The sequence below is a fragment of the Neovison vison genome, chromosome 4 (genome assembly GCF_020171115.1).
Source record: "Neovison vison isolate M4711 chromosome 4, ASM_NN_V1, whole genome shotgun sequence".
Taxonomy (NCBI): domain Eukaryota; kingdom Metazoa; phylum Chordata; class Mammalia; order Carnivora; family Mustelidae; genus Neogale; species Neogale vison.
In genome coordinates, this window is record NC_058094.1 from 63062371 (window position 1) to 63090324 (window position 27954).

The window sequence follows — 27954 nt, forward strand, 5'->3', positions numbered from 1 at the left end:
AGTCAGGAGGTAAGGTACCCAGCCATCAGGAGCTAGGGAAGGCAGCAAGAAGAGAACTAAATGAAGACTGACAGATCCTCACGTACTTACTGAGTTGTAAAGGCTACCAGAAAAGTCATCTCTCTCTCTCTCTCTTTTAAAGATTGATTTATTTGTTTTAGGGGTGGGGAGGGGAAGAGAGAGAGAGAAAATCTCAAGCAGACTCTGCACTGAACAAGTATCCCAGTGTGGCGCTCCATCTCACAACCCTGAGATCACAGCCTGAGCTGACATCAAGAGTCAGAGGCCCGAGCCACTGAGCCACCCAGACGCCTCAAGTCCTGTGTCTCTTAATGGGATGTCACAATTACTCAGATCTAAGGAGGTGAACCAAGAATATAGTAATTGGAAAAGCAGATACAGTCTCCTTATGATAAGCTGTGCAAAGAAGTTACTACATTTGGAACTACTACCTAAGGAAGAACTAACATACACAGATAGGCTAGTAGTAAGTTGCATTTGTAAACTACTTTATAGTTTTTAGGGCTTATTTTACCTGTCATCCAGTTTTCTCCTGTCACAGCCCATCGTGTACAGAAGGCAGGTCCTCTACGGCCTTAAAAAGTTGGAATGACTTCCTCTGGCTTGTCCTTCCAAATGGCTGAACTTAGCCTTGAGCTCACACTGGTCATCTTCCCTTTCTCACTGAGTGTACACGTGGCAGTGGCAAGATTTGGAGGATCTGCATAATTCCTAATTATGTTCTAGGTTCTCGGGGACAAGTGAAGTTTTCCAGATCTTCAGAATACTCTGTAAAATCTTTTTTTACCAAAAAAAAAAAAGGAGGAGGAGGGACAGCCAAATTTACCAAGGTCATGAAAGCAGGTTGATCCTGAGTACTAAATTGATTTACAGCTTTCTTTACTTGCATTTAATTACAATGCTAACATGCAGTGTAAACAAGGATATAATTTATTCAGGTACAAATAATCGACACATTGTTTTTGTGTTGTTTTCTCGCAAGTTGATGCTATGGATCTGTGAAGCTTTAAACTTTTTTTGATGTTCTTAAAATAATGAGTTTGCATATATGTCAATAACTACGCACCTGTTTGTTCTCTGAGAATTATCCATGATGGGGCACTGTCCCAGGCTCACCCCCAGGCCCAAATGCTGCCTTGCACGTTGTAACGCTGGAGCCTGTATTGTGTGTGTCTGTACTAGACAAAAGGGCAGGCACTGAACCCCTCCCGGTGCCTGAAAGGGTGCCTCTTCTCTCTTCCATTAATCGGTGAGCACCTTCCACGGGATTGGGACCCCTCTTTCAGGATACTTCTGTGTGAGCGCGGCAGGAGGTGGAGCAGTACAGGCATCCAGACGTGAGAGCACGTCAGGTGGGGGCAGCCGTAGCAGGAGTGACTTCCCCTTCCTTCCTTCTTGAAATACCTGCAAATGCACCTCTGGTTATGCTCCTGAATCCTGAACAACAGACCTCTCGTTATCCTAGTTTGCGAAGTCCCCGGAGCAGGGACTAATTGTGCCGTAGCGTGTAACAGTTTTGTAGTTGAGGAAAAAATGCTTGTCGGGGACTAGCACGAAACCACTAAACTCATTTTACCAACTGCCTGGGAGGGTCTCTGAGCCCCACGTTCTGGAGGTGAAAAGGTGGTGTTGTGTTCCTGCTTCCAAGAGCATCTCCCATTCGGCAGCAGTGTAGACGGACTTGAACTCTTCCAGCGCCCCGGCTGATTGCACTGGAGATCTTACAGATCATTACAGTGACGATGTTTCTGTGTCATTCTGTCCTTGAAGAAGCATAGCCATTTAATTCACACTTCTGTTTATTGCAGAAAAAGCAGCAGCCGCCAACGTAGACGAAGTGCAGAAATCAGACGTGTCATCAACCGGGCAGGGAGTCATCGACAAGGATGCGCTGGGGCCCATGATGCTTGAGGTAGCGTACCCTCGTTCAGGCTCTGCCCCTACCCTGCCATTGGTCATCACGTTATTATGTTCCCTTCTCAGGTGGATATAATTTCAGGACAATCTGCACTTAGTTTTCACTCGTAAAGCTTGAAGTACTGCTGACTTCTGGAGCTTACTGGTACATACGTACCTGGCTCCAGATGTCAGCCTACATACATTTCCCAGTAATAACAGAGCATTGCCTGAGCGAGATTATAAATTGACAAAGGAAGCATTTGTTTTGGAAAATCATGCTCACAAGTCCTATTAAATTTAGCAATAGAATTTTCATTTGAAATATTCCCCCAATTCTTAGATTTTACATATGCCATGTATGGATGTCCATACAGGCAGTTAAAATTCGAGGACCAGATGGAGGCTTGTGTTTTTTATTTATGCTGCTTCAGACTAGTTTATCTCATAAAGATGAAAACGGCAGTAATAGGCAGAGCTGTTCAGGTAAGCATCACAAGTGTAGTGGTTGGTCTTAACTCCCTGTTCTTTATTAACTTTCAGAAGTTTTATGACCAGACTCCTGTCTAGGATTTGTGAAATCTCGTTGTCCTCTTTTATTAGCTAGTACAGTATTAAACACCAAGTGCTTTGCTGTACCTATTCCGAAATTAAAATTCAAGATGTAGGCTATGGGAAGATGAGGGGAAAAAATGTCGGTGAATATATAACAAGAAGCAGAGGAGCCCTGAGACATAAATTATATCAGATCTCAGGATAATTTACTCTGCCGATGATATGATGAGATTGAAAATTACCGCATGGCCGCAAGCTGGATGGCATCGTCACGTAGAATCACTTAACCTCGTGGCAATAGCTGCCCGTATAGGAGAAAGTAGGATTTTTAAAGCAAAAATTACCAATAATTGCCCCCTTTCTTTCAGTTGGTACATGTGATGATCTTTATTTTTAGAGAATATCATTCTGTGAAAATTTATCCTACTCTTGGAAGGTGGGGTGGGGGGACACAGAAAAAATAAAAAATCGTCTGACCCAGTCTTTGTATTTAGAAATGACAAGATTCTTGACCCTGGCCCTGCTAGCCAAAAGACTTTAAATGACCCTGTGTTGTCCCTTGTTTATTCCTCTTGAGTCACTAGCTTGACAGTATCCAAGTACAGTTTTCAGGGAAAAAGCAAAAACACACTGAACCTGATTTTCCAGAGTCAACAAGGAAAGCCAGAGTGCTACTTCCTGCTTGGTTCTAAGAAGCAGATCAGAGAACTCTAACCAGGTGGACTATTTAGAATTAGATGAGAATAGATAGGTTTCTGTGAAAAAATTTTTAATTATAAACAAAACTGCTTTGGAAATTATGGTAATCTAAATTATTAACTTATTAGGAAATTCCCAGATGTCTGCATTGGTTCCCTATATGGGGAAAGATTACAGTAGGGTGGAAACTCCTGAAAAGATTATTGAGACTTCTAAAAAGGCATGTTTGGAGTAACCACAAGACTATGATTCAGGCCCTCTGAGAGCAAGTTCATTGATTATAGAAATCAGACTGCTGGGTATCAGTGGGCCTTCTCTCACAAAATCAGACCAGCATTTTTACTGTTTAAAAATAGTCTTCTGGGGTGCCTGGGTGGCTCAAGTGGGTTAAAGCCTCTGCCTTCAGCTCAGATCATGATCCCAGGGTCCTGGGATAGAGCCCCGCATCGGGCTCTCTGCTCAGCAGGGAGCCTGCTTTCCCCTCTCTTTCTGCCTGCCTCTCTGCCTACTTGTGATCTCTGTCTGTCAAATAAATAAATTTTTTTAAAAATAGTCTTCTGAGAATTCAGTGGCAAGGACTTCTGTGGCAGGACTTCGGTGCTGAATAGGTTAGAGGGTTAATGCTCAAATCTAGTGACTTAAGGTTTGAAGTCTTTATCCCTGTTTACATGGAATAATTTAAACAGGGAAAACTTGTTCTCGCTGAGCTGTTCCTAGGCATAGATGCACACTCATGCTTACATCATAGCATAGTGGTTGCTAGGCAACAAAACCAAATGTCAGTTTTTTTCATCAGAGCATATCACAGTGTGCTTTAAAAAACACAGTCTTATAAGATGAAACACTTTCATCTTTCAGTCATACTATGCTATAAATCAGTCTTTTTGTCATGGTGCAAAGCAGTGGGGAGCTCTCTGCATTTTCAAAAGGGAGCTATAGGTAATATAATTACGAAAATCCCTGCGAATGTATATCTGAAGCAGTTAGTTTAGAAAGACACGTGGCACATAACTCATCAACTGACTTCCTTCCTTTCCCCCTTCACAGACATACACCCGCATGCGCTTACTCACACGAGGCTTTCAAGGGTTGCTGCCAACCTGTTGTGGAAGGCCATTTACATACAGTCTTGCTTTGCCCTGCACATCGTTCACACCATTGGTAAAACCTGACAGAATATTTCAGAAAGACTTAAAATTGAATGGTGTTACTTTTTTTTTTTTTTTTTAAGAGCTATTCACTGGTGCCTTATGGTCATTTCTAATTTGAGAGAGCACTTAGTTTTGTGATGAAAATAGAATTAAAGATGGAATATATTCAAAGAAAGCTCACAAAATAGGGGCCTGTTAAGTAATAACTTAAGGAAAAAGCAAACTAGGATAAAAGTAAATACTTCTTGCCCCAGCCATATACATTGTCATGTCAATATGTACATGTAACATTCATGTTAAAAACAATAGTAAACACATAGCACAGGGAAGCTGTGTGACACAAGCTGGGTAGACCAGGAGGCCCTATGTCAAGGTGTGCCTGATCGGTATCAGGCCTTCTGTAGTCTTTTTTTTTTTTTTTTTAAGATTTTATTTATTTATTTGACAGAGCGAGATCACAAGTAGGCAGAGCAACAGGCGGGGGGGAAGCAGGCTCCCTGCTGAGCAGAGAGCCCGATGCGGGGCTCCATCCCAGGGCCCTGAGATCATGACCTGATTCGAAGGCAGAGGCTTAACCCACGGAGCCACCCAGGTGCCCCAGCCTTCTGTAGTCTTGATCGCTCACCTAATCTGTAAAACAGGGCTCTGACAAGCACAGACCCAAAAGGAAAAGGAGGAGTCACAAAGAGAAACTCACTAAACTCTCAACTGCCGTATCACCAAGGTGAACATGATAGGAAAAGATTTGGGGCAAACACTGAAGTAGAACTCTGCTGCAGAGTAATCGCAAGCCAGAGCTTTTGAGTCCCCCTGGATTCAGATTCCAGCTCTGCCACTGACTGAGTCGGAAAAGCTTATATAAACCACTGCCCCTCTTAGAGCCTCAGTTTCTTCCTCCTCTGCTGATTGAAGAAGGTAGCACATTCCTTCCAGAGTTGTAAAAATTCAAATGACCCGATATGTTTGGGCACAGTAAACATGCTCGGTAGTTACTCTCATTATCTTGATTTCCTGAAATGATCCTAGAGTCTTTCTGTCCTGCCCTAATCTAGATTGGAATGACAGCAAGGAGGAGTGGGTGGGGCCAAGCCACATGGCAGGAAAGTGTTAATGTTATCTAGGTGGTTAGGGACCTGCATCTCCATGAGTAGGGAACAAGTCATAGAGAAGGGCACAGTTCGTTAAGTTTCCAGTTCTCACTGTCAAAAACCAAAACCTCAAGTCCCCTTCCAGTCTTCAGAGTCTAATGTCTCAGCGTGCGGTCCCCATTGCCATTATCGGAGAGATACTTACTTCCCAGACCCTTCCCCTAAACAATAAAGGATTGATGTTTGAGAACACCTGCAGTTCTTTTCATTTAAACCCTGGCAGCTTTAAAGGTAGCAAAGTTTGGGGTTTCTTAATCCTTAAACTGAAGGAAAATTGTTGATGACCCTTTCCTCCCATTGTGTCACGTGAGAAATGGGTAGAACATAATCGCTTTGTACTGGGTTTGTAACGTAAGCGTTGTCCATGGCCAGGTGGAGTCCATCAGTATAATTTGGAAAATACAGATAAATGCCTGCACTTACATGGCAGTAGTTATCTCCTGATAACATAACAGAGTTAATATTTGTCATTTAGTTTGCGAGAAGAATCCCTGATCTAGGCTCTCTCCCACTTACTAAGACGTAACAATTTCACCACGCGAAAATGTATTCATTGTTCCCCAAAACTAGGAGAGGGGCGAGAGAGAGAGAAATCTCTTTTTTGTCCATGTGTGAATTCCACCCTTTCCCTTAAGGGGATCATCCCTTCTTAACAGCTGGATATGATTTTTCTCTTGTGTCCTTTCTAACATGGTTTGTGCCTTTTCCCTTAGGCCCTTGATGGGTTCTTCTTTGTAGTGAACCTGGAAGGCAACGTTGTATTTGTTTCAGAGAACGTGACACAATACCTAAGGTATAACCAAGAAGAGCTGATGAACAAAAGTGTATATAGCATCCTGCATGTTGGGGACCACACTGAATTTGTCAAAAACCTGCTGCCAAAGTCTATAGGTAAATGCTTATCTGCTGCTCCCTCCTCCCCCATGGTTGGAGGGGGTCACATAGAACTGGGTGGTATGTCAGTTGGGGATAAGGGTAACTGGGTAGTTCTTCAGAGAGGCTTGTATTAACTAAGCTTCAAAGTCGTGGAGAAGAGGACATCTGCAGATAGTGATCTTGAAGGAAAGATTGTTTTGATCCTCTATTTAAAGTACATGAAAATAGTTCAGATGGAAGGGACTCCTGTGGCAACTGTTTTCATGGGGTTTGTTTCATTGTTTTTTAAGGGGGTGCCACACTGCCCCCCCCATTCTGTGCAGGGCCAGCCGCCTCTGATTGGGCTTGTGCTCCTTGGTTCTAAGAAGTAGAAGGTCATGAGAAGTTTGAGATTGGACTTGAGAAAAACAAAATTTTGAGTGCTGCTAATGAAGAGAGTCTGTGTCTGGGTGCCTCCAGTATCCTGAGGCCATGACATTAAGGAATAAGTGGCACATGGAGGGTCAGATGCTGTCGGGCCGGTAGCCCTGAGTGGGCTCTTCCATATTCCAGATGCTTTGGTGGCTCTGCCTCCTTACCCACTCTCCCTGGTCCACAGCGCCGAATTCCTTTCTCTCTAAAGATACTCTCCAAGGGTGTCTAGGAGTCTCGAGGGCCACGGTTTCAAGTGGGTGGTTCACAGCGTGGGCCCACCTTCCTTGCTGCTCCAGAGTATTGCTGTTCCCACTTACTAAGTGGTTCTTTTTTTAATATTCTCACTTCGACTGATGATGCTAAGAACATCTTCACAGATAAAAGGAAGTGCATATTTTAGTACAGAATAAGGTCAAGTCCTGAGTTAGCAAGTATTTCTGTTCTTTTTTTTCCAAACGGTTTCTATTAGCTGGTCTTATTGTTACCACAGTAAATAGGAGAAGGCCCTTTTTGAATTCCATGAGGGCTAGCTTTTCCTTGGCAGGATAACCCTTTGTTCAAAGTGACTGCAACAGTAAGACAAAACATATGAATATTCATGTGAGATTCTTTTATTATATTCTGTAGTAAATGAACAAGAAAATGGGATTTCTTCAGGTAACTAATATTTCAGATCTCTTCAGTAATTTGATGACTTCCTCAAAGGACCTGTACTTATTAATTCACTATTATTAATTCACTTGTCTAAAGAGCTCTTTTCCTGACTTTATACTGTACTTCTTTTATATTTTAAAAATTACTTATTACCTGAGTTAATAAGAACTCTTTTTTTCTTTCTTCTTTGATTTTTCTCTTTGTAGTATCCATTATGTAAATAAGCTTTTAAGAATACCGATGGCGGAAGAAACTTCCCAAATGTCTGCACAACGTATAAAGCTAGCTATGGTTCTTCCTGTGATTCTAAAACAGTTTCTTGCAGTTAACTTGATATTTCCTTTGTTCTTTCCAGGGTGTGTTTTCTTTTTTATTCCTTTGTAGCCCAGTGGCTATGGGCTTAGCATCACATTCACCAGAGCACCTAGATATCCTTTTAAGTATTTTCCCACGAGTGAGCTTTGAGAGTGTGTTTGCTTATCTTAACCACTGGCCCTTTTTTTTCGATCCCCTCTTTCATTGTCCTACTGATTGTAATATTTTTTAGATAAAACATAAAGAACAGTAAAGAAAAGGATACCAAACTGAGTATTAGGATTGGTTCTGATTCCAGCTCTAATTTTATTTCTCTTGATTGCTTTAACCCATTTCCCCAAAAAAGTGTCTTTCCTCTGTGTCGTTCTCTCTTGAATTAATACATTTCTAAGGATTGACACTAAAGTAGAAGACATGTGACATAGCCTTTCCCTTGGTAAAAAATAAATGATATTAGCAGGGCCTCTGCAGGGAGTTTTCAGTCGACTTGAGGACATGTACATGAAACAAAATAGAGTCATTCAGCAACAGCTGACTTGCACAATACATACCAAAATTTCTGTAAAATTCTACGGAAGAAAGGTCTGGGAGAGGAGGAGATAATGAGATCTCCGCCTCAGAGCCGAGTACGCTGGGCTGGGAGAAATAGTGGCAAATAAGGTGGCAGGAGCACCGGTGTCCCTGTGGGACCAGGTGTGGAGGCTGGTGGGGGAAGTCTATGCTGGCCAGCGTGGGGGATCTGGTTAGACGGGTAAGATGGGGCTGCTTAGTGAGATTTAGTCCATCAGTTCCAGTGGCCTTCGTATCCCTGACTATATCAAGTCTGCATCCTCTTAAAGAGCTTGATGCGTGCGGCACTTGGTGCCAGTTCCAGATTTTTGGGCAGGGATAACATATCAAAAGGGCGTAAAATATCTAAAGTACAAGTAGGTTGAACCAGATTTCCAAGACAGCAGAGTAAGGAAAATCCAAAAATGAAGAGCAGTGTTCTAATAATAGTTAACCAAGGCTTGACCTTGAAGGAAGGAGTCAGGGTGAAGAGTAAGAGGGTTAAAAGTTATTTTGGAAATCCCAAGCATTTTTCCCAGCTTGTTTAACATCAGCATCATTTCGATAATTTGGCAGCAGCAAGCCTGGTGTTGGTTTGTAATTGTCGGATTGCTTTTACCTCCCTCAGTGAATGGGGGATCCTGGTCTGGTGAACTTCCTAGGCGGAACAGCCATACCTTCAATTGTCGGATGCTGGTAAAACCTCTACCTGATTCGGAAGAGGAAGGTCACGATAACCAGGAAGCACACCAGAAATATGAAACTATGCAGTGCTTTGCGGTCTCTCAACCAAAGTCCATCAAAGAAGAAGGAGAAGGTAGGACAAAATCTGCAGGCTATCTTACATGTCTGTGTGTTTATCCTTGTGCTGCTTTTTTCATACTTAATTATCTAAAATGAGTGGCCACACAAAGAAGAATTTAGAAATAGTTTCTCCATTCTCTTTAACCTACTTAATTCTTGTGATAAATTCGTCTTTTTTAAAGATTTTTATGTATTTGTCAGAGAGAGTGCATGCAAGCACAAGTAAGGGGGCAGGGGCAGGCAGAAGTAAAAAGCAGACTCCCCGCTGAGCTGGGAGCCTGACATGGGACTTGATCCCAGGACCATGGGGTCATGACCTGAACAGAAGGCAGACGCCCAACTGACTGAGCCACCCAAGTATCCCTTAAGTTCAATTTTTTAAGTCTTTAGAACAGTACTGTTCAGTAGAATGTTCTGCAGTCATGGCAGTATTGTGTATCTTCTGTGCCCAGTGCAGGCCCCACTAGCTACATGTGCCTACTGAGCACTTGCAATTTCAATAATGCCACTGGGGGACTGAATTTTGTATTTTATTAAGTTTACATTTACCTAGCCACTAGTGGCAGCCATACTAGAGAAGCTCTGGTAATAGTTAAGCTTCCCGGGGATCCGAGGCTCCTCTGGATTGTCTACTACAAGCAGCAAGCCACAGACCTAGAAAAATGCGCAAGTACAAACAGTATTTTTTATATACTTTCTGGGGGTTCATGGATTCCATACAATTGATCCATGGATGCAGGGTCCAGAATGCAGTGTACTAGAATGATCCATAAGAGAGGATAGAGATGGGAGTGACTGAGGGAGAGGATTTCAAGCTCTCAAGTTCTTAGTCCCTTCCCCTTAAAGGACGCGGCTATAGCATCCACCCGGATGCCCTCCAAGCAAGCCATTCTGTGCCGCTGAGTGTCCCTCTCTCCTCTGAGGCTTTGAAAGAGAGAACGTGCGGAGGGGCACTCGGGAGTGAAAACCTAACGGGCTTTATCATCAGACACGCCAGCTCCTCATTCAGCCTCTTCCAATTCTGGCTTTGGGCCAGTCTTTTGACCTCTTTGAGCATCAGTTTGCTCTCTTCTCTCATGAAATGAGGTCAACAATGCCAGTATCAGAGTAAGGACTAAATGAATATGCCTGAACCATGATCAGCATTAAATAGTCCAGAACGTCCCCAACTTCCTATGGTTTGACTTAACTGTTTTTTGACATTAGGACTGTGCAAAAGCCATACACAGTCAGTAGAAACCATACTTCAAATTTTTTAATTCAACTCTTTCCCCGGGCTAGCGATATGCCTACAGTCCTCTCTCAGGATGCTGGACAGCGACAGCGAGCCACAGCAAAAGCCACACTTGAGTGTTGTGCACCCATTGTGTTATTTGCCTTCAGTGTAGTATCTAGTAAATTACCTGAGTGGTCAGCACTTCATGAAAACACAGGCTTCGTGTGAGATGATGTTGCCCAACTATAGACTAGTGTGTCTGAGCACATTTAAGATGACCGTGGCTAAGTTACGATGTTTGGTAGGTTAGATGTAGTAAATGCATTTTCACCTTACAGTATTTTCATCTGAAAATAGGTTTCTCAAGGGGGGCATGTGGGTGGCTCAACCAGGTGAACGTCTGACTCTTGGTTTCAGCTCAGGTCGTGATCTCAGGGTCTTGGGCTCAAGCCCCACGTCAGGCTCCACACTCAGCAGCGAGTCTGCTTGTCTCTTCCTCCCTCTGCCCCTGTCCCTACTTTTGCACTCTCGCTCTCTTTCTCTCTCTCTCGCTCGCTCTCTCAAATAAGTAAATCTTTAAAAAGAATAATAAAAATAAGTTTATCAGGATGTAACCCCATTGTAAGTTGAGGAAGATCTGTAGTTCATTCTTTTTTTTTAAGAATGTGAAAGTAATTTGTAATTTAAATTTTATTGAAAAGTAATGGAGCTCTCATAGATGACATAATTTTTTCAAAATTAAGTTTTTACGTAAGTATGCAATGTTGAGGGATATTTTTTTCTTTTTATGCAACATACTAAGTGCTGCCAATTCACCCATCTAGGATGCCATTCCAAAGTGGAAAAAAAAGATATAGCTGATCTAATTTGTGGTTTTGTGCTGTATATTTAAACATTTTTGTACATTTAAAGTCTGGTTCTCAGTGTTAAAACAGTATGGCTGAGGAGGATTTCTGAGCCATAGTGTGCTCAGGTTCGAATCCTGGCTTCACCAGCTTTGTACGGTGTTGGGCAACTTACTGAAACTCTGTGCTGTGGTTTCCTCCTGTGTTAAATGGAGAGAATGCCAGTACCTGCCTCATAGAGCTGGCACAAGGACGAAATGAACTGGTAGCCTCTAAAGCAGCTAAAAAAGATGCCTGCCTCGTAGTGTGCACTCAGAAATTTAGCTTTTTATTATGTTGAGAACGAGGATTACATTTATATTTGGGATACCCACTATTCCTGGGTATATTTTTTTTATTTTTTTTTTTAAGATTTTTATTTATTTATTTGACAGGCAGAGATCACAAGCAGGCAGAGAGGCAGGCAGAGAGAGAAGGAGGGGAAACAGGCTCCCCGCTGAGCAGAGACCCCGCTGCAGGGCTCGATCTCAGGACCCTGGGATCATGACCTGAGCCGAAGGCAGAGGCTTTAACCCACTGAGCCACCCAGGCACCCTTCCTGGGTATATTTGAAGAACTCCTTCCCCAGATTTCAAGACGAGCAATCATAAATCAAGGACATAAGATGTGAAGAGTGTTTTTTGACCTTTTTTCCAGCATTTTGAAATTGAAAGAGCTACACAGTGTGCCCTGCATGTTACAAAGATAAATAAAACATTTCCCTGTTCTCTAGAAGTGAACACGGATGAATAAAACAATGTGAGTGGGTAAGGAATGAAGGCTCAGCATGGCTCTATGAGAAGCCAGCCAGGGCCTAGATTCTGACCAGTAGCGCGGCCGCTCTGGCGCATGCTGCACTTTCCAGGATTTGTTCTCCAAGGTCACCTCCACCCTCAGAGGTTCTTGGTTTGAAAGTGCATGTTACCATTCTGGGGGCAGCCGCATCATTGGGTAGAGGGGACGTCTAGTGTTCCGGTAAGCATAGTGAACCAAAAACTCAAAAAACAAATGCTTGACAGAGCAGAGTATGGGATTTGAGTTTTCATCATCTGTGTATTGATGTTGAAATGAGCTGCTTGTCGAGGTCCACCACGCTCCCCCGCTGTCCCTGGGAAGGTGGTTGCAGATCATTGGAGCCCCTGTGGTAGGTGGACTTCGGCCACATGTGTCCGTGTCTTCAGTGGTCTCCCCTGACCTCCCCCAGCTCTTCGTGCACAGCACTCCCTTGTCCGTCCCCCAGCTCTTCCCACTCAGGCAGGGAGAGGGCGAAGCCGGGGGTGGGGGGGGTGCAGGGTGCACAGTATTCGGTTGTCCCTCCCGCGCTGATTGGCAAGGTCGCATTGTCATAAATACACTTGAGTTTGTGTGACTCACTGGAAAGGCCTAATGTGGTAACTATGAATGTATGTGATTGAAGATTTGCAGTCCTGCTTGATTTGTGTGGCAAGAAGAGTTCCTATGAAGGAGAGACCAGTTCTTCCCTCATCAGAAAGTTTTACTACTCGCCAAGATCTCCAAGGTACATTTTCTCTCCAAAGCAATCATTTGAGAATATCGACCTATTCGTAAGGCAGGGGCTCTGTTCAGGAGATAACAAAGAAGCTGGGGATGGTGATGGGCACTTGGGCAGAAGCCTCGAGGCACCGCAGGAAGGAGAGGGAGGGACATTTCTTTTCACTGTCTGCCCTTTCAGTCCATGTACTTGTGCTGCCTATTCTAAAGAAGGACATTTTTCTCTTGTAAAATGCTAATCACTTCCAGACACAGTAGATGAGTGTGTAGGTGTAATGCTTGCTGTCGTTTCATAGGCAAGATCACTTCATTGGACACAAGCACCATGAGGGCAGCCATGAAACCAGGCTGGGAGGACCTGGTGAGAAGGTGCATTCAGAAGTTCCACGCGCAGCACGAAGGGGAGGCTGTGTCCTATGCTAAGAGGCATCATCATGAAGGTGAGCGTCCCCACGTGCCACTCCTCTTGGAGTTGACATTGCTGCATGACTGCTTCCTGCGGGAGCTTTCTCTGAAACTGTGAGCCTGAAGTTCACCTCAGGAAACTTCTTTTTATGTTTAGATGTGGTTGCATCATCTAGCCATCTAAATGTCGCCATCCAAAGGAAAATTTAAGAGGCGCCTGGGTGGCTCAGAGGGTTAAGCCTCTGCCTTCAGCTCAGGTCATGGTCTCAGGGTCCTGGGATCGAGCCCCACATCAGGCTCTCTGCTCAGTGGGAGCCTGCTTCCCCCCGTCTCTGTGTTTGCCTCGCTGCCTACTTGTGATCTCTCTCTCTGTGTCAAATAAATAAATAAAATCTTAAAAAAAAAAAAAAGGAAAATTTAATAGAATCTGTAGGACAGAAGAATGAGATAAATCAGAGATCATTTCATAAAAACAGAAGAAAGGGAAGGAAAGCGATCATTTTTTATGATCCCAAGGCTTCTGTATATAAATATGACTATGTAATAAGGGGCCAGTTAATATCAAAAGAAATCTCTGAATCAAGGAAAATCTGGAAATAAGAATGAAATGAAATTTGCAAGAGCAACTGAATTCCTAGTAGAGGGGACAGTGAGATCCTGGGCTCTCCTTCCAGATGATGACCCCTGAAGATGTTTCTAGAAGGCCCAAAAAATGAAGTCACTTGTCGTGAGGTCACAGGTCAGCTAGCCTGACAGTTAATCAGCAAGATGGCTAGAACTAAACCCAGGATTTCGAAGTCCTACGCCAGTAATAATAGCAGCCCTCCTGGCTCGTAGTCTTTGTGCAGTTATCTTCCTTCCTTACACTGTCTTGTGGACCTTCAGCACAACTGTGAGGTAGGTGTTAGGACTCGAGCTGGAGATGGGGACCTAGAAGCAGCTGAAATGACTGGCTTGTCAGCACTGGAGCCTAACTTGCCATTCCCTCTGCTGTGCAGTCCCTCTGCTTTGCTGCTCCTGGAGCTCTTCGTACTCAATCACATTTCCTCAAGTGCCTTCTGGTTTCTTGTTCTATCTGTGAGAACAAAGAAAAACTGCCTTTCCCTGGCACTTATTCAGAGCTAAGTGGGAGAAGGAGACACTTCTCCTGATCTTTCGGTCCTCTTGTGCACACTGCATGTCCTGGCAGGGGGCACCTGGGTAGGAGGCCTGGATTACCAGGGAGGGGCTGTGAGGCCTGGGACCAGTGGGGCCCAGCAGAGTGTGCCTGGTAACTTGGTTTGGCAGATTGTTACATTTTGGCAGAAAAAAAGTCCTAACACCCCAATTGAAGACAGAGTTTTAGGTTGTCCTCTTACATTTAATGTGCCTCTGTGACCTTAGCATTTTACCAGTAGTGTTCATATGCTTACACTCTGTGCTTTAAGGTCACTTACAGAAAAGTACAAATCATAGTAGATGACCTCTCTCCCCATCCCCTTATTTTTGTCTCATCTTATTCCTCTTTTTCATCTTATTTATCCTTCTTAGAAGTAAGTACATAATCCAGCAATTTGTGCCTTTCAGCATCTTTCTCTAAGTTGGAAGGAATGAGGAAGTAAAGATTCTATATTTGGCAGAGATCAGTATTTAACCTACTATTTCACTAGATCTGGTTTAAAATTTAAAAAATAGTAACAATGGGGGTGCCTGGGCAGCTCAGTTAGTTAAGCCTCTGACTCTTGTTTTTGGCTCAGGTCATGATCTCCAGAGTGATGAGATTGAGCCCCGAGCTCAACTCCATGGTCTGCTGGATGTGAAGCCTGCTTGAGATTCTCCCTCCCTCTCTTTCTTGCTCATGCACGCTCGCTCTCTCACTCTCTCAAATAAATCTTTCCCAAAAAATAGTAACAACAGGGGGCCCCTAGGCATCTCAGTTGATGAAGCATCTGACTCCAAGGTCCTGATCTAAGGTTTGTGAGATCAAGGCCCAAGCTCAACAAGGAGTCCCTTCTCCCTCTCCCTCCCTTTCCCACCACTTGTGCCCTCTGTCTCACTCAAATAAATAAATAAAAATTCTTTTAAAAATAATAAAAAACAGTAAGAATAAGAAATATGGGTAAGAAATCACCATGAGCAAACACATTCAGTGTCCTTGAGCCCTGAGTAGCAGTGTCCTACACTCAACTCTGTGGTCTTCCGATTCCTAATGGAAGGGTTTGTAGAAATGCACCAGGCACTGTGGTAGGCTTAAACAGGCGGGACCCACTGAAGGGAAACTACAAAACATATGAAATACCCTGCATCCAAACGTATGAAGTAGGTAAGTTCGAAGGTAATCAAGCACATTGAGTAAAAATTTACAAGTTTGTGTTTAAATGGAAGAGCTTCCTAAATGAATTCAGGTGCATGCTTAACTATGTCTAATTAAGTAGAGATGTTTGGTGTAGACCAGATGGAAATAGAAAATCTTAAGGGATCACAGATGAAATTCCAAAATTGTAAGTTTTTCAAAATAGGAATCCTATTATAAATATTGTATTTATTCTGCCTTATAGGAACCTACTCACTGCAAAAAGCAAAATACACATACGCACAGTAATTCATTTCCAGGTCCGCCACTCCTGAGTAATTTCATGTAACCCTTGATGGCAGAAATACCTAAGCACTGAATGTAACTGAAACTGCGGAGGGGGTTTCATTAGGGAAATTGCTCAAAATGAACTTTTACCAAGAAAAACCCAAATCCATACTGTGTGTCAGTGACTCCCTCCCTCACTCCCTTGTGGCAATTTTCTAAAGTTCATGAATGTGCTCGATCTGGCTATTCGTGGTGCTAGCTCTTCAATTTACAGAATTTTTATAGAGGATTATGTGATAAAAACATGGTAGTTTTCTTAAAATTGTTTAAACGGGTTTCCAGATTATGTGTCTACTTTTTTTCTGAATCGAGATGTTCTTTAAGTTCCTTTTTAATAGACAGTATTTAGTTGTTTTATTTATTTATTTATTGAAAGATTTATTTATTTATTTGACAGACAGAAATCACAAGGAGGCAGAGAGGCAGGCAGAGAGAGAGGTGGAAGCAGGCTCCCTGCTGAGCAGAGAGCCCGATGTGGGGCTCGATCCCAGGACTCTGGGATCATGATCTGAGCCGAGCCGAAGGCAGAGGCTTTAACTCACTGAGCCACCCAGGCGCCCCTATTTAGTTGTTTTAAAAGATAAATCTGAAATTTTATTTTAAGAGACATTATTTTAACCTAGTTGATTTGTTGTATTTTCTTCTCTTGCCTTGAAATGGAAACACCAGATTCTTTATTCAGAAATTAAACTAATTGTACTTTTATTGTTTCAGTTTTCTATTTAGCCTTTTTCTCTTCTGAAGAGACTTTTCTGACTGTTTATCTCTTACTTCCTGTAGTCCTGTCCACAGAAATAATACTCCTTACACACTGAGAAACAGAATGGGGGCTAGTATTATGAGATGATGAAAAGTAATAACTTGAAGATGAATATTCAGAGAATATAATGTCATAAATTTCTGAGAAACAGAATGGGGGCTAGTATTATGAGATGATGAAAAGTAATAACTTGAAGATGAATATTCAGAGAATATAATGTCATAAATTTTACTGTAATATTTTTATTAGTTTTTTTAAGGTTTTATTTATTTATTTATTAAAGATCTTATTTATTTATTTGACAGACAGAGATCACAAGTAGGCAGAGAGGCAGGCAGACACAGAGGAGGAAGCAGGCTCCCCGCTAAGTAGAGAGCCCGATGTGGGGCTCGATCCCAGGACACTGGGATCATGACCTGAGCCAAAGGCAGAGGCTTTAACCCACTGAGCCACCCAGGCACCCCTATTTTTATTAGTTTAAAAGGAAATTAAAGGCAAATTGTAATCTTTAAAGATATTGTGTTTATGCATTGTATTGTTTTTTGGTATTTTAAAACATTCTGGTATTTTTAAACATACCATTGCAAAGCTAGTTTTAAGCCAATAAATGGTTTACACTCTTTTTTACCATGGTACTTAAGATTTATTTGTTTATTTATTTGACAGAGAGAGAGATCACAAGTAGGCAGAGAGGCAGGCAGAGAGAGAGGAAGGGAAGTAGGCCCCCTGCTGAGCAGAGAGCCTAATGTAGGACTCGATCCCAGGACCCTGAGATCATGACCTGAGCCAAAGGCAGAGGCTTAATCCACTGAGCCACCCCGGCACCCAGTACTTAAGATTTTAAAAAGAACATAGTTCAAGGGTCCAAGCCATATTTAAAAAAAAAAAAAAGTGCATTGAATTTATTAGTATTTTGAGTAAAAAAATAAATGTGCTTTTAAAATGTTAAAATGTTTCAATATCATGAAATAGTATTTCCAACTCTTGTTAACATGCTAGTAGGAAAATATGAAAATGAAATTTATCACTATTAGTGTGTCTTCTCCCACCCCTTACTCTTTGTTTGTTTGTTTGTTTGTTTGTTTTTGTAAACATGAATTCTGTTTCCTTGCTTGCCCACAGTGCTGAGACAAGGATTGGCGTTCAGTCAAATCTACCGTTTTTCCTTGTCGGATGGCACTCTTGTTGCTGCACAAACGAAGAGCAAACTCATCCGTTCTCAGACTACTAATGAACCTCAGCTTGTAATATCATTACATATGCTTCACAGGTAATCCTCGTTCTAAGAAATCACTCTTTCCCTTCCCCAAATCAAGAGGAAATATTTCCAAAGCAACAGATACCCCTAGAGCTTTTCAGCCTTGTTAGATATGTCTGTTCATCGGCCACACGCAGGTACAATATAAAATTAAATTGCTATTAACTTCTGACTAAGAGACAACTTAGGATACCGGCAAAGGAGGGCTATCTCTTGAATTTGTGCCTTAATACTAGTGAATTTTTAAAACCCCGCTGGAAGAACACAGGCTTCTGCTCACGGGGCTCCGACAGGAAGGCCTCTCCTAACAGGGAATGGAAGTTGGGCCATCCCTCCAGTGGGGACACGTGCAGTGAAGTAGGAAAGCCACTAGCAGGACTTCTGCTCCTGTGCGTGGAAATCTGAAACTTCCAAGTATATCTACTTAGAGGACTTGTTTTAGGTAGGGCTTTTTCTCCCTCAGGTTTAAGTTAACTTCTTGCCATTAGTCTTTCAATTGAAAGGTAATAAACATTTCCATTAAAAAATGACAGTACAGAAAATTGAATGTTGATTTTAAAATAAATGTCATAAACTACATTGTTTTAGAGCACAAATTTAGGGAAATTATTACATTTCGCCTTACGTAAATATTTATGTATGTACTGTATAAAACTTTATGAGGTACTATCAGAAGATACATAAAGTTGCTCTGGTGAAAGAGTCCCCTTTTATTACACTTCTCGATTGTATCCTTTCTTATTTGGGAATTTAAAAAAATCAGGCAGCCCTGTTTGCCAACTGTTAATAAATCTGACCTCAAACTGAAACAATTTGAAAGTGATTGCAGATGTGCCAGATTTCACCCCCCTTAAGTGAAAGCTGATGTTTGATGATTTGTGAAACCTGTTTTGTTTGGATTTGTGAACACATGTGGTAACTCACAAGTGACTGCCAAGGCTGTAAATTAAAGCTCATAGGGCTTGGAAAATCATCTAGCCCAGAAAGGTTGCCTTGAGTCACCAGTAAGGGAGTGGATTGGAGTTGTCTGGGTGTTGGGGGGTAAGATCACAGAGCACAGTCAGTCTAAAGTTCGGCCCCACATTGTCTGTGCTAGAGTCTCTTGCTTTGACCAGCAAGGGACTCTGTTGGACAAGGTGATCTAATTCACAATACTTTCAATAACTTCACTGGCTCTAGTACTTGCGGAGTTCCTACTAGTTGAGGCGGGCTCCCCCAACCCCACCCGCCAGTTTTGAAGTTTGCTGTCCGTCTTGAGCCAAGTAGTATACCTCAGAGCTCTCTGGGCTTACAAATGTGTCTACTGTTAGGAATTGTGATTTGACAGATAAATGAAGACAGCTCTGCTTATTAGGGTCCTTCCTTGAAGATGGGACAAGCTCTCAGTTATCCATGTATATATAATATATATAATATACCATGTAATGAGAAAGATATTATGTAATTGGAACCCCTCTCATGTCTTGTCTGGTAACTACGATTTCAATCCAATAGTAGTCACATTTAAAGACACCTCCTCTGTAAAACCGCAGACATCTTAATGAGTTGACTGCAAAACATCCCTCTTGGTCCAGAATTATGCATGCTCAGTCTTGTCTATAATTGCAGATTGTTTCATCCAAGTATTATCTGTCCTGTAAATGTAGTCTGTTCTTTTAAAGAAAAGAGGCCATCTCATTTTTTAAAAAATTAATAACAACTTGCTAAATGCGTTTCCTTTTGTATTTCTCTCCTCATCGTACAGAGAGCAGAATGTGTGTGTAATGAATCCGGATCTGACTGGACAAGCGATGGGGAAGCCATTGAATCCACTTAGCTCTAGCAGCCCTGCCCATCAGGCCATGTGCAGTGGGAACCCAGGTCAGGACATGACCCTCGGTAGCAATATAAATTTTCCCATCAATGGCCCAAAGGAACAAATGGGCATGCCCATGGGCAGGTTTGGCGGTTCCGGGGGAATGAACCATGTGTCAAGCATGCAAGCAACCACTCCTCAGGGTAGTAACTATGCACTCAAAATGAACAGTCCCTCACAGAGCAGCCCTGGCATGAATCCAGGACAGCCCAACTCCATGCTTTCGCCACGGCATCGCATGAGCCCCGGAGTGGCTGGCAGCCCTCGAATCCCACCCAGTCAGTTTTCCCCTGCAGGAAGCTTGCATTCCCCTGTGGGAGTTTGCAGCAGCACAGGAAATAGCCATAGCTACACCAACAGCTCCCTCAACGCACTTCAGGCCCTCAGCGAGGGGCACGGGGTCTCACTGGGGTCGTCGCTGGCTTCACCAGACCTAAAAATGGGCAATTTGCAAAACTCCCCCGTTAATATGAATCCTCCCCCACTCAGCAAGATGGGAAGCTTAGACTCCAAAGACTGTTTTGGACTTTATGGGGAGCCCTCTGAAGGTACACCTGGTCAAGCAGAAAGCAGCTGCCATCCCGGAGAGCAGAAGGAGACCAGCGATTCCAGCATGCCCCAGGCCGTGAGCGGTGAGAGAGCCGATGGACAGACTCGGCTGCATGACAGCAAGGGACAGACCAAACTCCTCCAGCTGCTGACCACCAAATCTGACCAGATGGAGCCTTCGCCCTTATCCAGCTCCCTGTCGGACACAAACAAGGACTCCACGGCGAGCCTGCCTGGCTCTGGCTCGACACACGGAACCTCGCTCAAGGAGAAGCATAAGATTTTGCACAGACTCTTGCAGGACAGCAGCTCCCCCGTGGACTTGGCCAAGCTAACAGCAGAAGCCACGGGCAAAGAGCTGAGCCAGGAGGCCAACAGCACAGCTCCCGGCTCAGAAGTGACTGTTAAACAAGAGCCCGTGAGCCCCAAGAAGAAAGAGAATGCACTACTTCGCTACCTGCTAGACAAAGATGATACTAAAGATATTGGTTTACCAGAAATAACCCCCAAACTTGAGCGACTGGACAGTAAGACAGACCCTGCCAGCAACACAAAATTAATAGCTATGAAAACCGAGAAGGAGGAGATGAGCTTTGAGCCCAGTGAGCAGGTAAGTTGGGTCCTGTGTTCTCTCAGGTGTGCCAAACCATACCCAACAAGGATTTTCACGGGGAGGCCACAGGTGATGGGACAGAAATAAGCCTCCTCCTTTGCTGTTCCTACGTGGAGACAGTTTATTCTCACTGAAGCTCCCTGTCCAAGATACTCCTGTCTACCAACGAGTGACATCGCCATCGACCAGGGGTAGGCTGACTGACCTTTTTTTTTTTCTCTTGTGAAGGGCCAGTGGTAAATATTTTAGGCTCTGTGGACTGTCCAGTCTCTGCCGCCGTGGTACGAAAAACAGCCATAGATACTGTGCAAACAAATGAGAGCTAATAAAACTTTACTGACAGACACTGATCTTCGGATTTGATACAGTTTTCATGGGTCACAAAATGCTCTTCTTTTGATTTTTTTTTTTATTATTAAAAAAATGAAAATCCATTCTTAGCTCAGGGCATAGGAAAGCAGGCAGTGGGCAGGATTTAGCCCACAGGGCAGCTGTAGTTTGCTGCCCCTGTTAATAGAAGATGCCTGAATCAGAGATAATCACATCCTTGAAACTGCTCTGTCAGGACAGACTTCATTGAATTATTTCCCATTTACCTTTCTCTCTCTTTAAGATGAGAGTTTGGTTTTCAAACCTAATGAGTATCATCGCACCTTTCTTTCTTGTCAGCTGAACCTTCTGGTTAATGTTAAAGAATTCTTTTCTTTGCCTTTTTTTTTTTTTTTTTTTTTTAAGAGTTCTTTCTGATGTAGTGGTTTGGCATAAGATGTTTCCTGGGGACTCAGTGTCGGGCTGGGTTAATGATCCAAGACTTCACCCTGCATCACCAGCTCGCTTTCTAATCCCTGGGAACAGCCTTGGACTTCAAATCTTTTAAGTCCTGATTGGTTAACAAGTAAAGAAGCCATATCGGCCTTTCTGCTTGAAATGGTTCGCTAATTTGTCTGGAAATTCGTTTTGCAAGTGGAGAGTTTATGTGTCACTGTCTTGGGGGACTAGGTGTGGATGGGGAGAGAAGAGGGCAGCACTCCCTTGCTACGGTCTTGAACTCTGCTGAGTCAGCGGAGGCTGGCCCAGGGGCAGAGCTAGGATTGAAAGCAGGAATCAGGAAGGCTGAGGCCAAACACCCCCGCCCCTAGAGCTGGGCTCCATCCACCACGGTTCTTAGTACTTAGCTTCCTTCATTTCTTTCACTTTGATGTCTTGGCAGCTGCTACGTTCCTGTAAGACAGACATGATTTTTTAAACCTACGTGCCCTTCACCAGAGAAACATCCTAATTCTATAATCATCTTTGATCATTAACCCTGGAACGTAGACGTTAGTGGAGGGTTTGACAATACAGCTGTTCTTTAATGCCGTGAAATCGGTTAAGTGGGGGAAACTCAAGAGTTTCTTTCAGCAGAAAGTTAAGAGCAATACCTTGGATTAAGTGTAGGGTGAAGCTGTATTGATGGCTGTCAGTGTTGAGGTTTACTAGGTTAGAATATACAGAGTGGGTCGCAGGCACAGATACTGTCCCCCAGATCTCCCTAACACATGCTAGAGGGCAAGAGGGTGACTCATGGGGGCCACCTTAGCTCACTGGCTAAGTGGCTGGCCCCTCCCTCCATACACAGAATTTATTTCATTCCCAGGCCTGAGGCCCGAGGGACTTAGAGGGTCAGGGAAGGGGGACACTGTTTGGCATGTCTATATTTAGTGTGTGATGACGCTAACTTCAGACAAGAAACTGACACACACAGAAAAAAAATTTTTTTAAGACTTTGAGTCACTTGCCGTTTCTAATTGTTGTTTAGGAGAAACATTTTTCTAATCAAAATCATCTTACCTAGGGAACATGAGCACAAATCTGTTATTTTGAATGGACCAAAAAGCAGTGTACACACACATACACATACAATTTTTTTTCTTAATGAAACCCAGTCCCTGGTCTCACCCTCCATTCACTCCCATTTAAAAATAAAACTCCACCAAAAAATACTGCTTCAGAGCAAATTTAACATCGAAAACATTGCAACTTGAAAAGAAAAGTTACCACAGGAAGTATGCATTACCTAAATTTAGATCAAAGTCAGAATGACTTACTTTAAGGAAAAAACAGTGATTCTTTCGCCTCCTGCTCTCCTCTATTCCCAAAACAGATTAATTGTATCTCCTTTTAACTGCTGTACCAGTTTGTTAAAGTTTTTCTTTCATTTCAGGGGAATGCGAGTTTTTTATTTAATGAGATAAACTGTTAGGGAGCCTGAATTATACACTCAACTGTCGTGTTATTTTGACTCAGAAAAGAGCCATTAACCGAGTGTGTGTTTAAGCTACCTATAACTTATTAAGGACAGGAAGTACTTCGATGGGGCTGTTATACCTAAAATAGTGTTCCTTACTGGGTAGAGTATTTAAACAACATTTGTTTGTACGGTGTTTCGTCACCAACAGGAAGCAGTGACTGAAAAATTTCCAATATGTTTACCGACTTTCAAGTTACATACTTACTTACCCAGTGGAGCATGTTGATAGTCTTAGGTTCTCTAATGCTACTGGGCCAGTTCTAATGAGGGCCTAGAAATCTTCTAAAAGGAACATATTGTTACTTCGCTCCACTAGAAAGGCAAACCATATTTTAAATGGGCAGTGTCCTGAAAATTTCCCTCCAAATGGGGTATATTTATATTACCATCTTTTAAAACTTTCACCATTTTTTTTAAACAATTTTATGTTAGGCCAGTGTGGTAAAATTACACTTTTTATTTAAATTTTTGAAAAGATGTTTTATAACTTATTAAAATACTTATGTTATTAAAATGCATGTGCTCTTTATATTTCCTTCAGAGAACAAGTTGATTTGACACATGAAAAATTCATAAAACCAGAAAAATGAAAAATTAAAGAAATCAAGTCCAATTTTCATTTTGTAGAACTTTTATAAAAATCTTTCTGACTCATTTTTTGCCTGAAATAGTTTAAACTAACTATTCAAATTGATGTGGCTAATTTGAGCATTCGAATAGATGCCTAAGCAAAACTTTGAAGAATCTTGGCAAAGCATTTTAAAGGAAAGCATTAATCTTTTTGTCTTGTGAAGAAAATGCCTAACAAAGTAGGCATGGACTAGAAGAACTTTGAGTGAGAATTAAAGCTTAAAAGAATTGGGGGGGGGTGAGGGCAGCTGGAATATTTGATCAGAAACTTAATGTGATCAAATCTATCCCTTCTAAAACTTACATGATTACAGAAGAAAATTCCATAATTGTCAGATTTTATTGCCAAACAGGCAAAGGGATTATAATAGACATTCTGAATTTTACGTCCTTGATGAAGAACATTTAAAGTATACTTAAGACAGTCTGATGAATGTTAAATGTGTACTCCAGAAATTAACAAGAAATAAACACAAGCAAAACAATATTATCTCTAGTGGGGAAAATAACATAATGTATTCTTCTGATGGAGAGCTGAGAGAATTCAAATAATGCCCATAGTTATGGGGATCCAAAGAACCAATTTCTTTTGAATAAGAAAACAAGAAGTGCCCACATGGCTTTCTTAAGACAAAAAAGTGTTCAGTTACTTGTCGGAACTAGACTGATCCCCCAGTTGAATCTGGTCAGCAATTAAAATGGCAGAGATTAAAATTTGGAAATCAGTTTTTAATACATGCTTTTTTATAATACATGCTTTTTAAAAATAAAAATCAACCAAGGAAAATATTGGATTTTAAATTTTCTAATTATTTGAAGTTGAAAAACCAATAAATTGATTTAAACCATCCAAATAATTTATTAGATTTTGTTTTTTGAGAGAGGGAGAGAGCACAAGCTGGGGGTGGGGGACAGAAGAAGAGGGGGACAGACTCCCCACTGAGCAGGGAGCCAGACGTGGGGCTTGATCCCAAGACCCCAAGATCAGGGCCTGAGCTGAAGCCAGAGGTTTAACCAACTGAGCCACCCAGGCACCCAAGCCATCCAAATATCTTTTAACATTTTATATGTATAATGTTTAGACTTATTTTCAGTTGATTATATTAGACACAAGAGTAGATTACAAAGGAAGAATCATGAATCTTGTTGATAGAACTCTTTGAAACTATGATGATAGTTACCTTTCTGTTTGATGGACGTGGTTTAAAGTATAATTTTATTTGCATGATAAGAGTCAAGGTAAAAAAGAAAGATAGGAGTCTAGACACAGGCTGTTGTTAATCTACATTGTAAAAACTTTCTTCTACACATAAATGGGATTGGGGGCAAGTATAAGAGCATCTATTGAGGATAATAATATACTTTATATTTATTATTGTTTATATGAACCTTTTTATTTTGGCTGTTTCTCATCCAAGGCAATCTGCAAAGCTTTCTCAAGAAGCAGCTTATTACTTACTCACCCCCTCCTTCCTCCTCCTTCACCCCCAACTCCCCCCACCCCTCTGCCACACACACAGTGAGCTTCCTCAAGGGCCGCTTTTTAAAATGCTCTAGACAAGGCAGCAGCATAGTAGGGAAACTTGGTTTCATAGGACAGCAATAAATTTCAGTTTATTAGAACTTCTTTCTTATGTCTATAGCTATTTTAATGATATAATTACAAGGGTATTTATTACACATTCTTAGGAAGTATTTTTCTGAGAAAATAATGGCAATTATAGGAATTTCTATGAGAAATTTAGTTGATCCTGGAAAATTTTCTTAAATCACAGGATAATATGCTTAAAGGAATTCATTTAATTGATTGAGTGTCCATGACTATGTTCCAGGAACTGTTCTTGGAGGACAATAAATGTTCATGCTGATGTTTATACCTTTTGTATTCAGTAAAACATGATAAAAGATAGATTTGCAGTGGAGTCACTTTATTTGTACATTTAACTTGCACAAAATCCTGTATACACATTCAGAAGAAAGGAAGGGGGCGGCAACGAAGTGGTTAAGTAGTGTGAGCAGTTCTGCCCACCATTATACCCCATCAGTACGTACCGTAGCAGAGTGATCAGGAGGTGGGTGACAAGAGTTTACTGGGTGTGGGTTCTCCTGTGGCTCTAACAGTGTGAACATGTAGCTATGTGTTTTTAAAAGCAGCACAGCCTCTACACGCTACACGCTACACACTAAACTGTTTAGGACTCAGCTGAAAAAACAGCTTTGTGTTTCCACTCCGGAGGAGAAACTGACTGTGTTGTCCTCAGAGGGGACACAGGTGTACAGTGAGGTGTCTCCCCCAGGATCATTTTATTTCTGTCTGTCTATACTTTAGGATGCTGACTTCAGAGCCCAGCCCTTACCTAAGAGGTATTGTTCCCATATTTGATGCCTCCATCTTTTGTCGGAAATGGGTGGCTAAACTAAACTAGAAAATGGTCTTGTGATTGCCCCAGCAACACACTGGGAATTTCCTCAAAAGTGGATCTTTAGGTTATTACTAAGCTAGTTGACTCTGAAGAAGGAATCAAGTAAAATGTCACTTCAGTTTCTCTTTCCTAACTTGAGAAACATGGCCAGTAAGACTTCTCATACAGGTATTACATGTGCCATAAATTTCAGAAAACCTTAGTAAATTCAACCTTTGCATGGGGAATAGGAATTATATATAGAACAAAACTGTGGGGCATTTTGCTTCAAGCAGACCTCCTCTCAGGTGTAAACAATTCTATGTGAATGCCCTGGGTGGACAAAATAGTCACGGTCAAGGATTCAGAGTCCATCCAGTGACTTTGGGGGAATTACCTAACTTCTGTGCTTCCACCTACACATCCAAGAGATCAGCACTTTCTTCACTAGAAACGACTTCTAACATTTAACGTCTTCCTTTTCTTGTGTGGTTGGCACTGCCTAATAGGTTCTACTTAAAAGAATATAAAATAAGTTGAGCCTTCTGGACGAAAAGTAGTAGGTGTGAGATAGTGGTAGTACGTACCTTATTATTTTGATGTTGGTCATTGAAATGAAATGACTTCTGTAGAAGGAAAAGCCCTAGGAAACCCTGTTCTGCCTTCTCTGAAGTCAGGTTAATAGATGCCGTGTATGGGGACACCATGTTTGTATCCTGCTTCCCTATATTTTGTCGCCTAAGCTGGTGACGGACTGAGAGAGCTAGTGGCGTTTGAAACTGAAAGTGCGAGTAGGGAAAAAAAAAAAAAACACCAAATTGAAAAGGCAGCGTGTAACTATTCATGGTGACTTTGAGCTGATTTTTCGCTTATTTTGCATTTTACCACCCCCCCTTTAAAAAAAAAAAATCCTAGAAGGGAATGACCACCTAGAAAATACTGATATAGTGTGCATTTAGATAATTTTTTTTTAAGATTTTATTTATTTATTTGACAGAGAGAGATCACAAGTAGGCAGAGAGGCAGGCAGAGAGAGAGAGGAGGAAGCAGGCTCCTGCTGAGCAGAGAGCCCGATGCTGGACTCGATCCCAGGACCCTGAGATCATGACCTGAGCCGAAGGCAGCAGCTTAACCCACTGAGCCACCCAGGCGCCTTAGATAATTTTTTTTAACGAGTTTTTCATTGTTGTTATTTTTTAGAGTTAACCATAAAAGCTAGACCTGGACTCTTAAGTCTAGTATACTCAGAGTTAATCAGAAACATACATATACTCATGACTGATTATTATTATAATCATTTATTATTATAACTGATAAATTATTAAATTATTTATTAGCATACAATATTATTATTATTAGCATACAATAAAGGGAAATTTATACTTTGCCCATGAAGCACAGCACTGGAAGGGAACTTTCTAATTCAGTCACGACTCTTCTAGATGAGGAAATAGAGGACTAAGAGATTTAAGTTATTTGGCCTTTGTCAGTTATATTTTAAAAGATGATCAAGCCCCTCATTAGGCCAGAGGTCCTCACATGTGCCCGCATCCTTTGCATGGCCGTAGTGGTGCATCGGGCCAGCTGGGTCTGTAATTGCAGTTGGGGCTGGGATGCCCACTCTCAGGGTGGGACGGGATAAACTCTTCTGTTTGTTAACTGCAGCCTGGCAGTGAGCTGGACAACTTGGAGGAGATTTTGGATGATTTGCAGAATAGTCAATTACCACAGCTTTTCCCAGACACGAGGCCAGGCGCCCCTGCTGGATCAGTTGACAAGCAAGCCATCATCAATGACCTCATGCAACTCACAGCCGAAAACAGTCCTGTCGCACCTGTTGGAGCCCAGAAAACAGCATTGCGAATTTCACAGAGCAGT

At 42.1% G+C, this 27954-nt stretch overlaps 1 protein-coding gene across 6 annotated transcripts in view; it reads left to right on the forward strand.

Annotated features, from left to right (window-relative positions):
* NCOA2 (nuclear receptor coactivator 2) overlaps positions 1-27954 on the forward strand; it is a 305109-nt gene that overhangs the window by 240563 nt on the left and 36592 nt on the right. For all 6 annotated transcript variants that reach the window (XM_044245473.1, XM_044245474.1, XM_044245472.1 and 3 more), the window contains 8 exons: positions 1830-1933; positions 6184-6361; positions 8907-9095; positions 12600-12701; positions 12991-13134; positions 17602-17749; positions 19482-20751; positions 27742-27952. In XM_044245473.1, the coding sequence (XP_044101408.1) occupies positions 1830-1933; positions 6184-6361; positions 8907-9095; positions 12600-12701; positions 12991-13134; positions 17602-17749; positions 19482-20751; positions 27742-27952 (2346 nt within the window). The remainder of the gene's footprint in view (positions 1-1829; positions 1934-6183; positions 6362-8906; positions 9096-12599; positions 12702-12990; positions 13135-17601; positions 17750-19481; positions 20752-27741; positions 27953-27954) is intronic.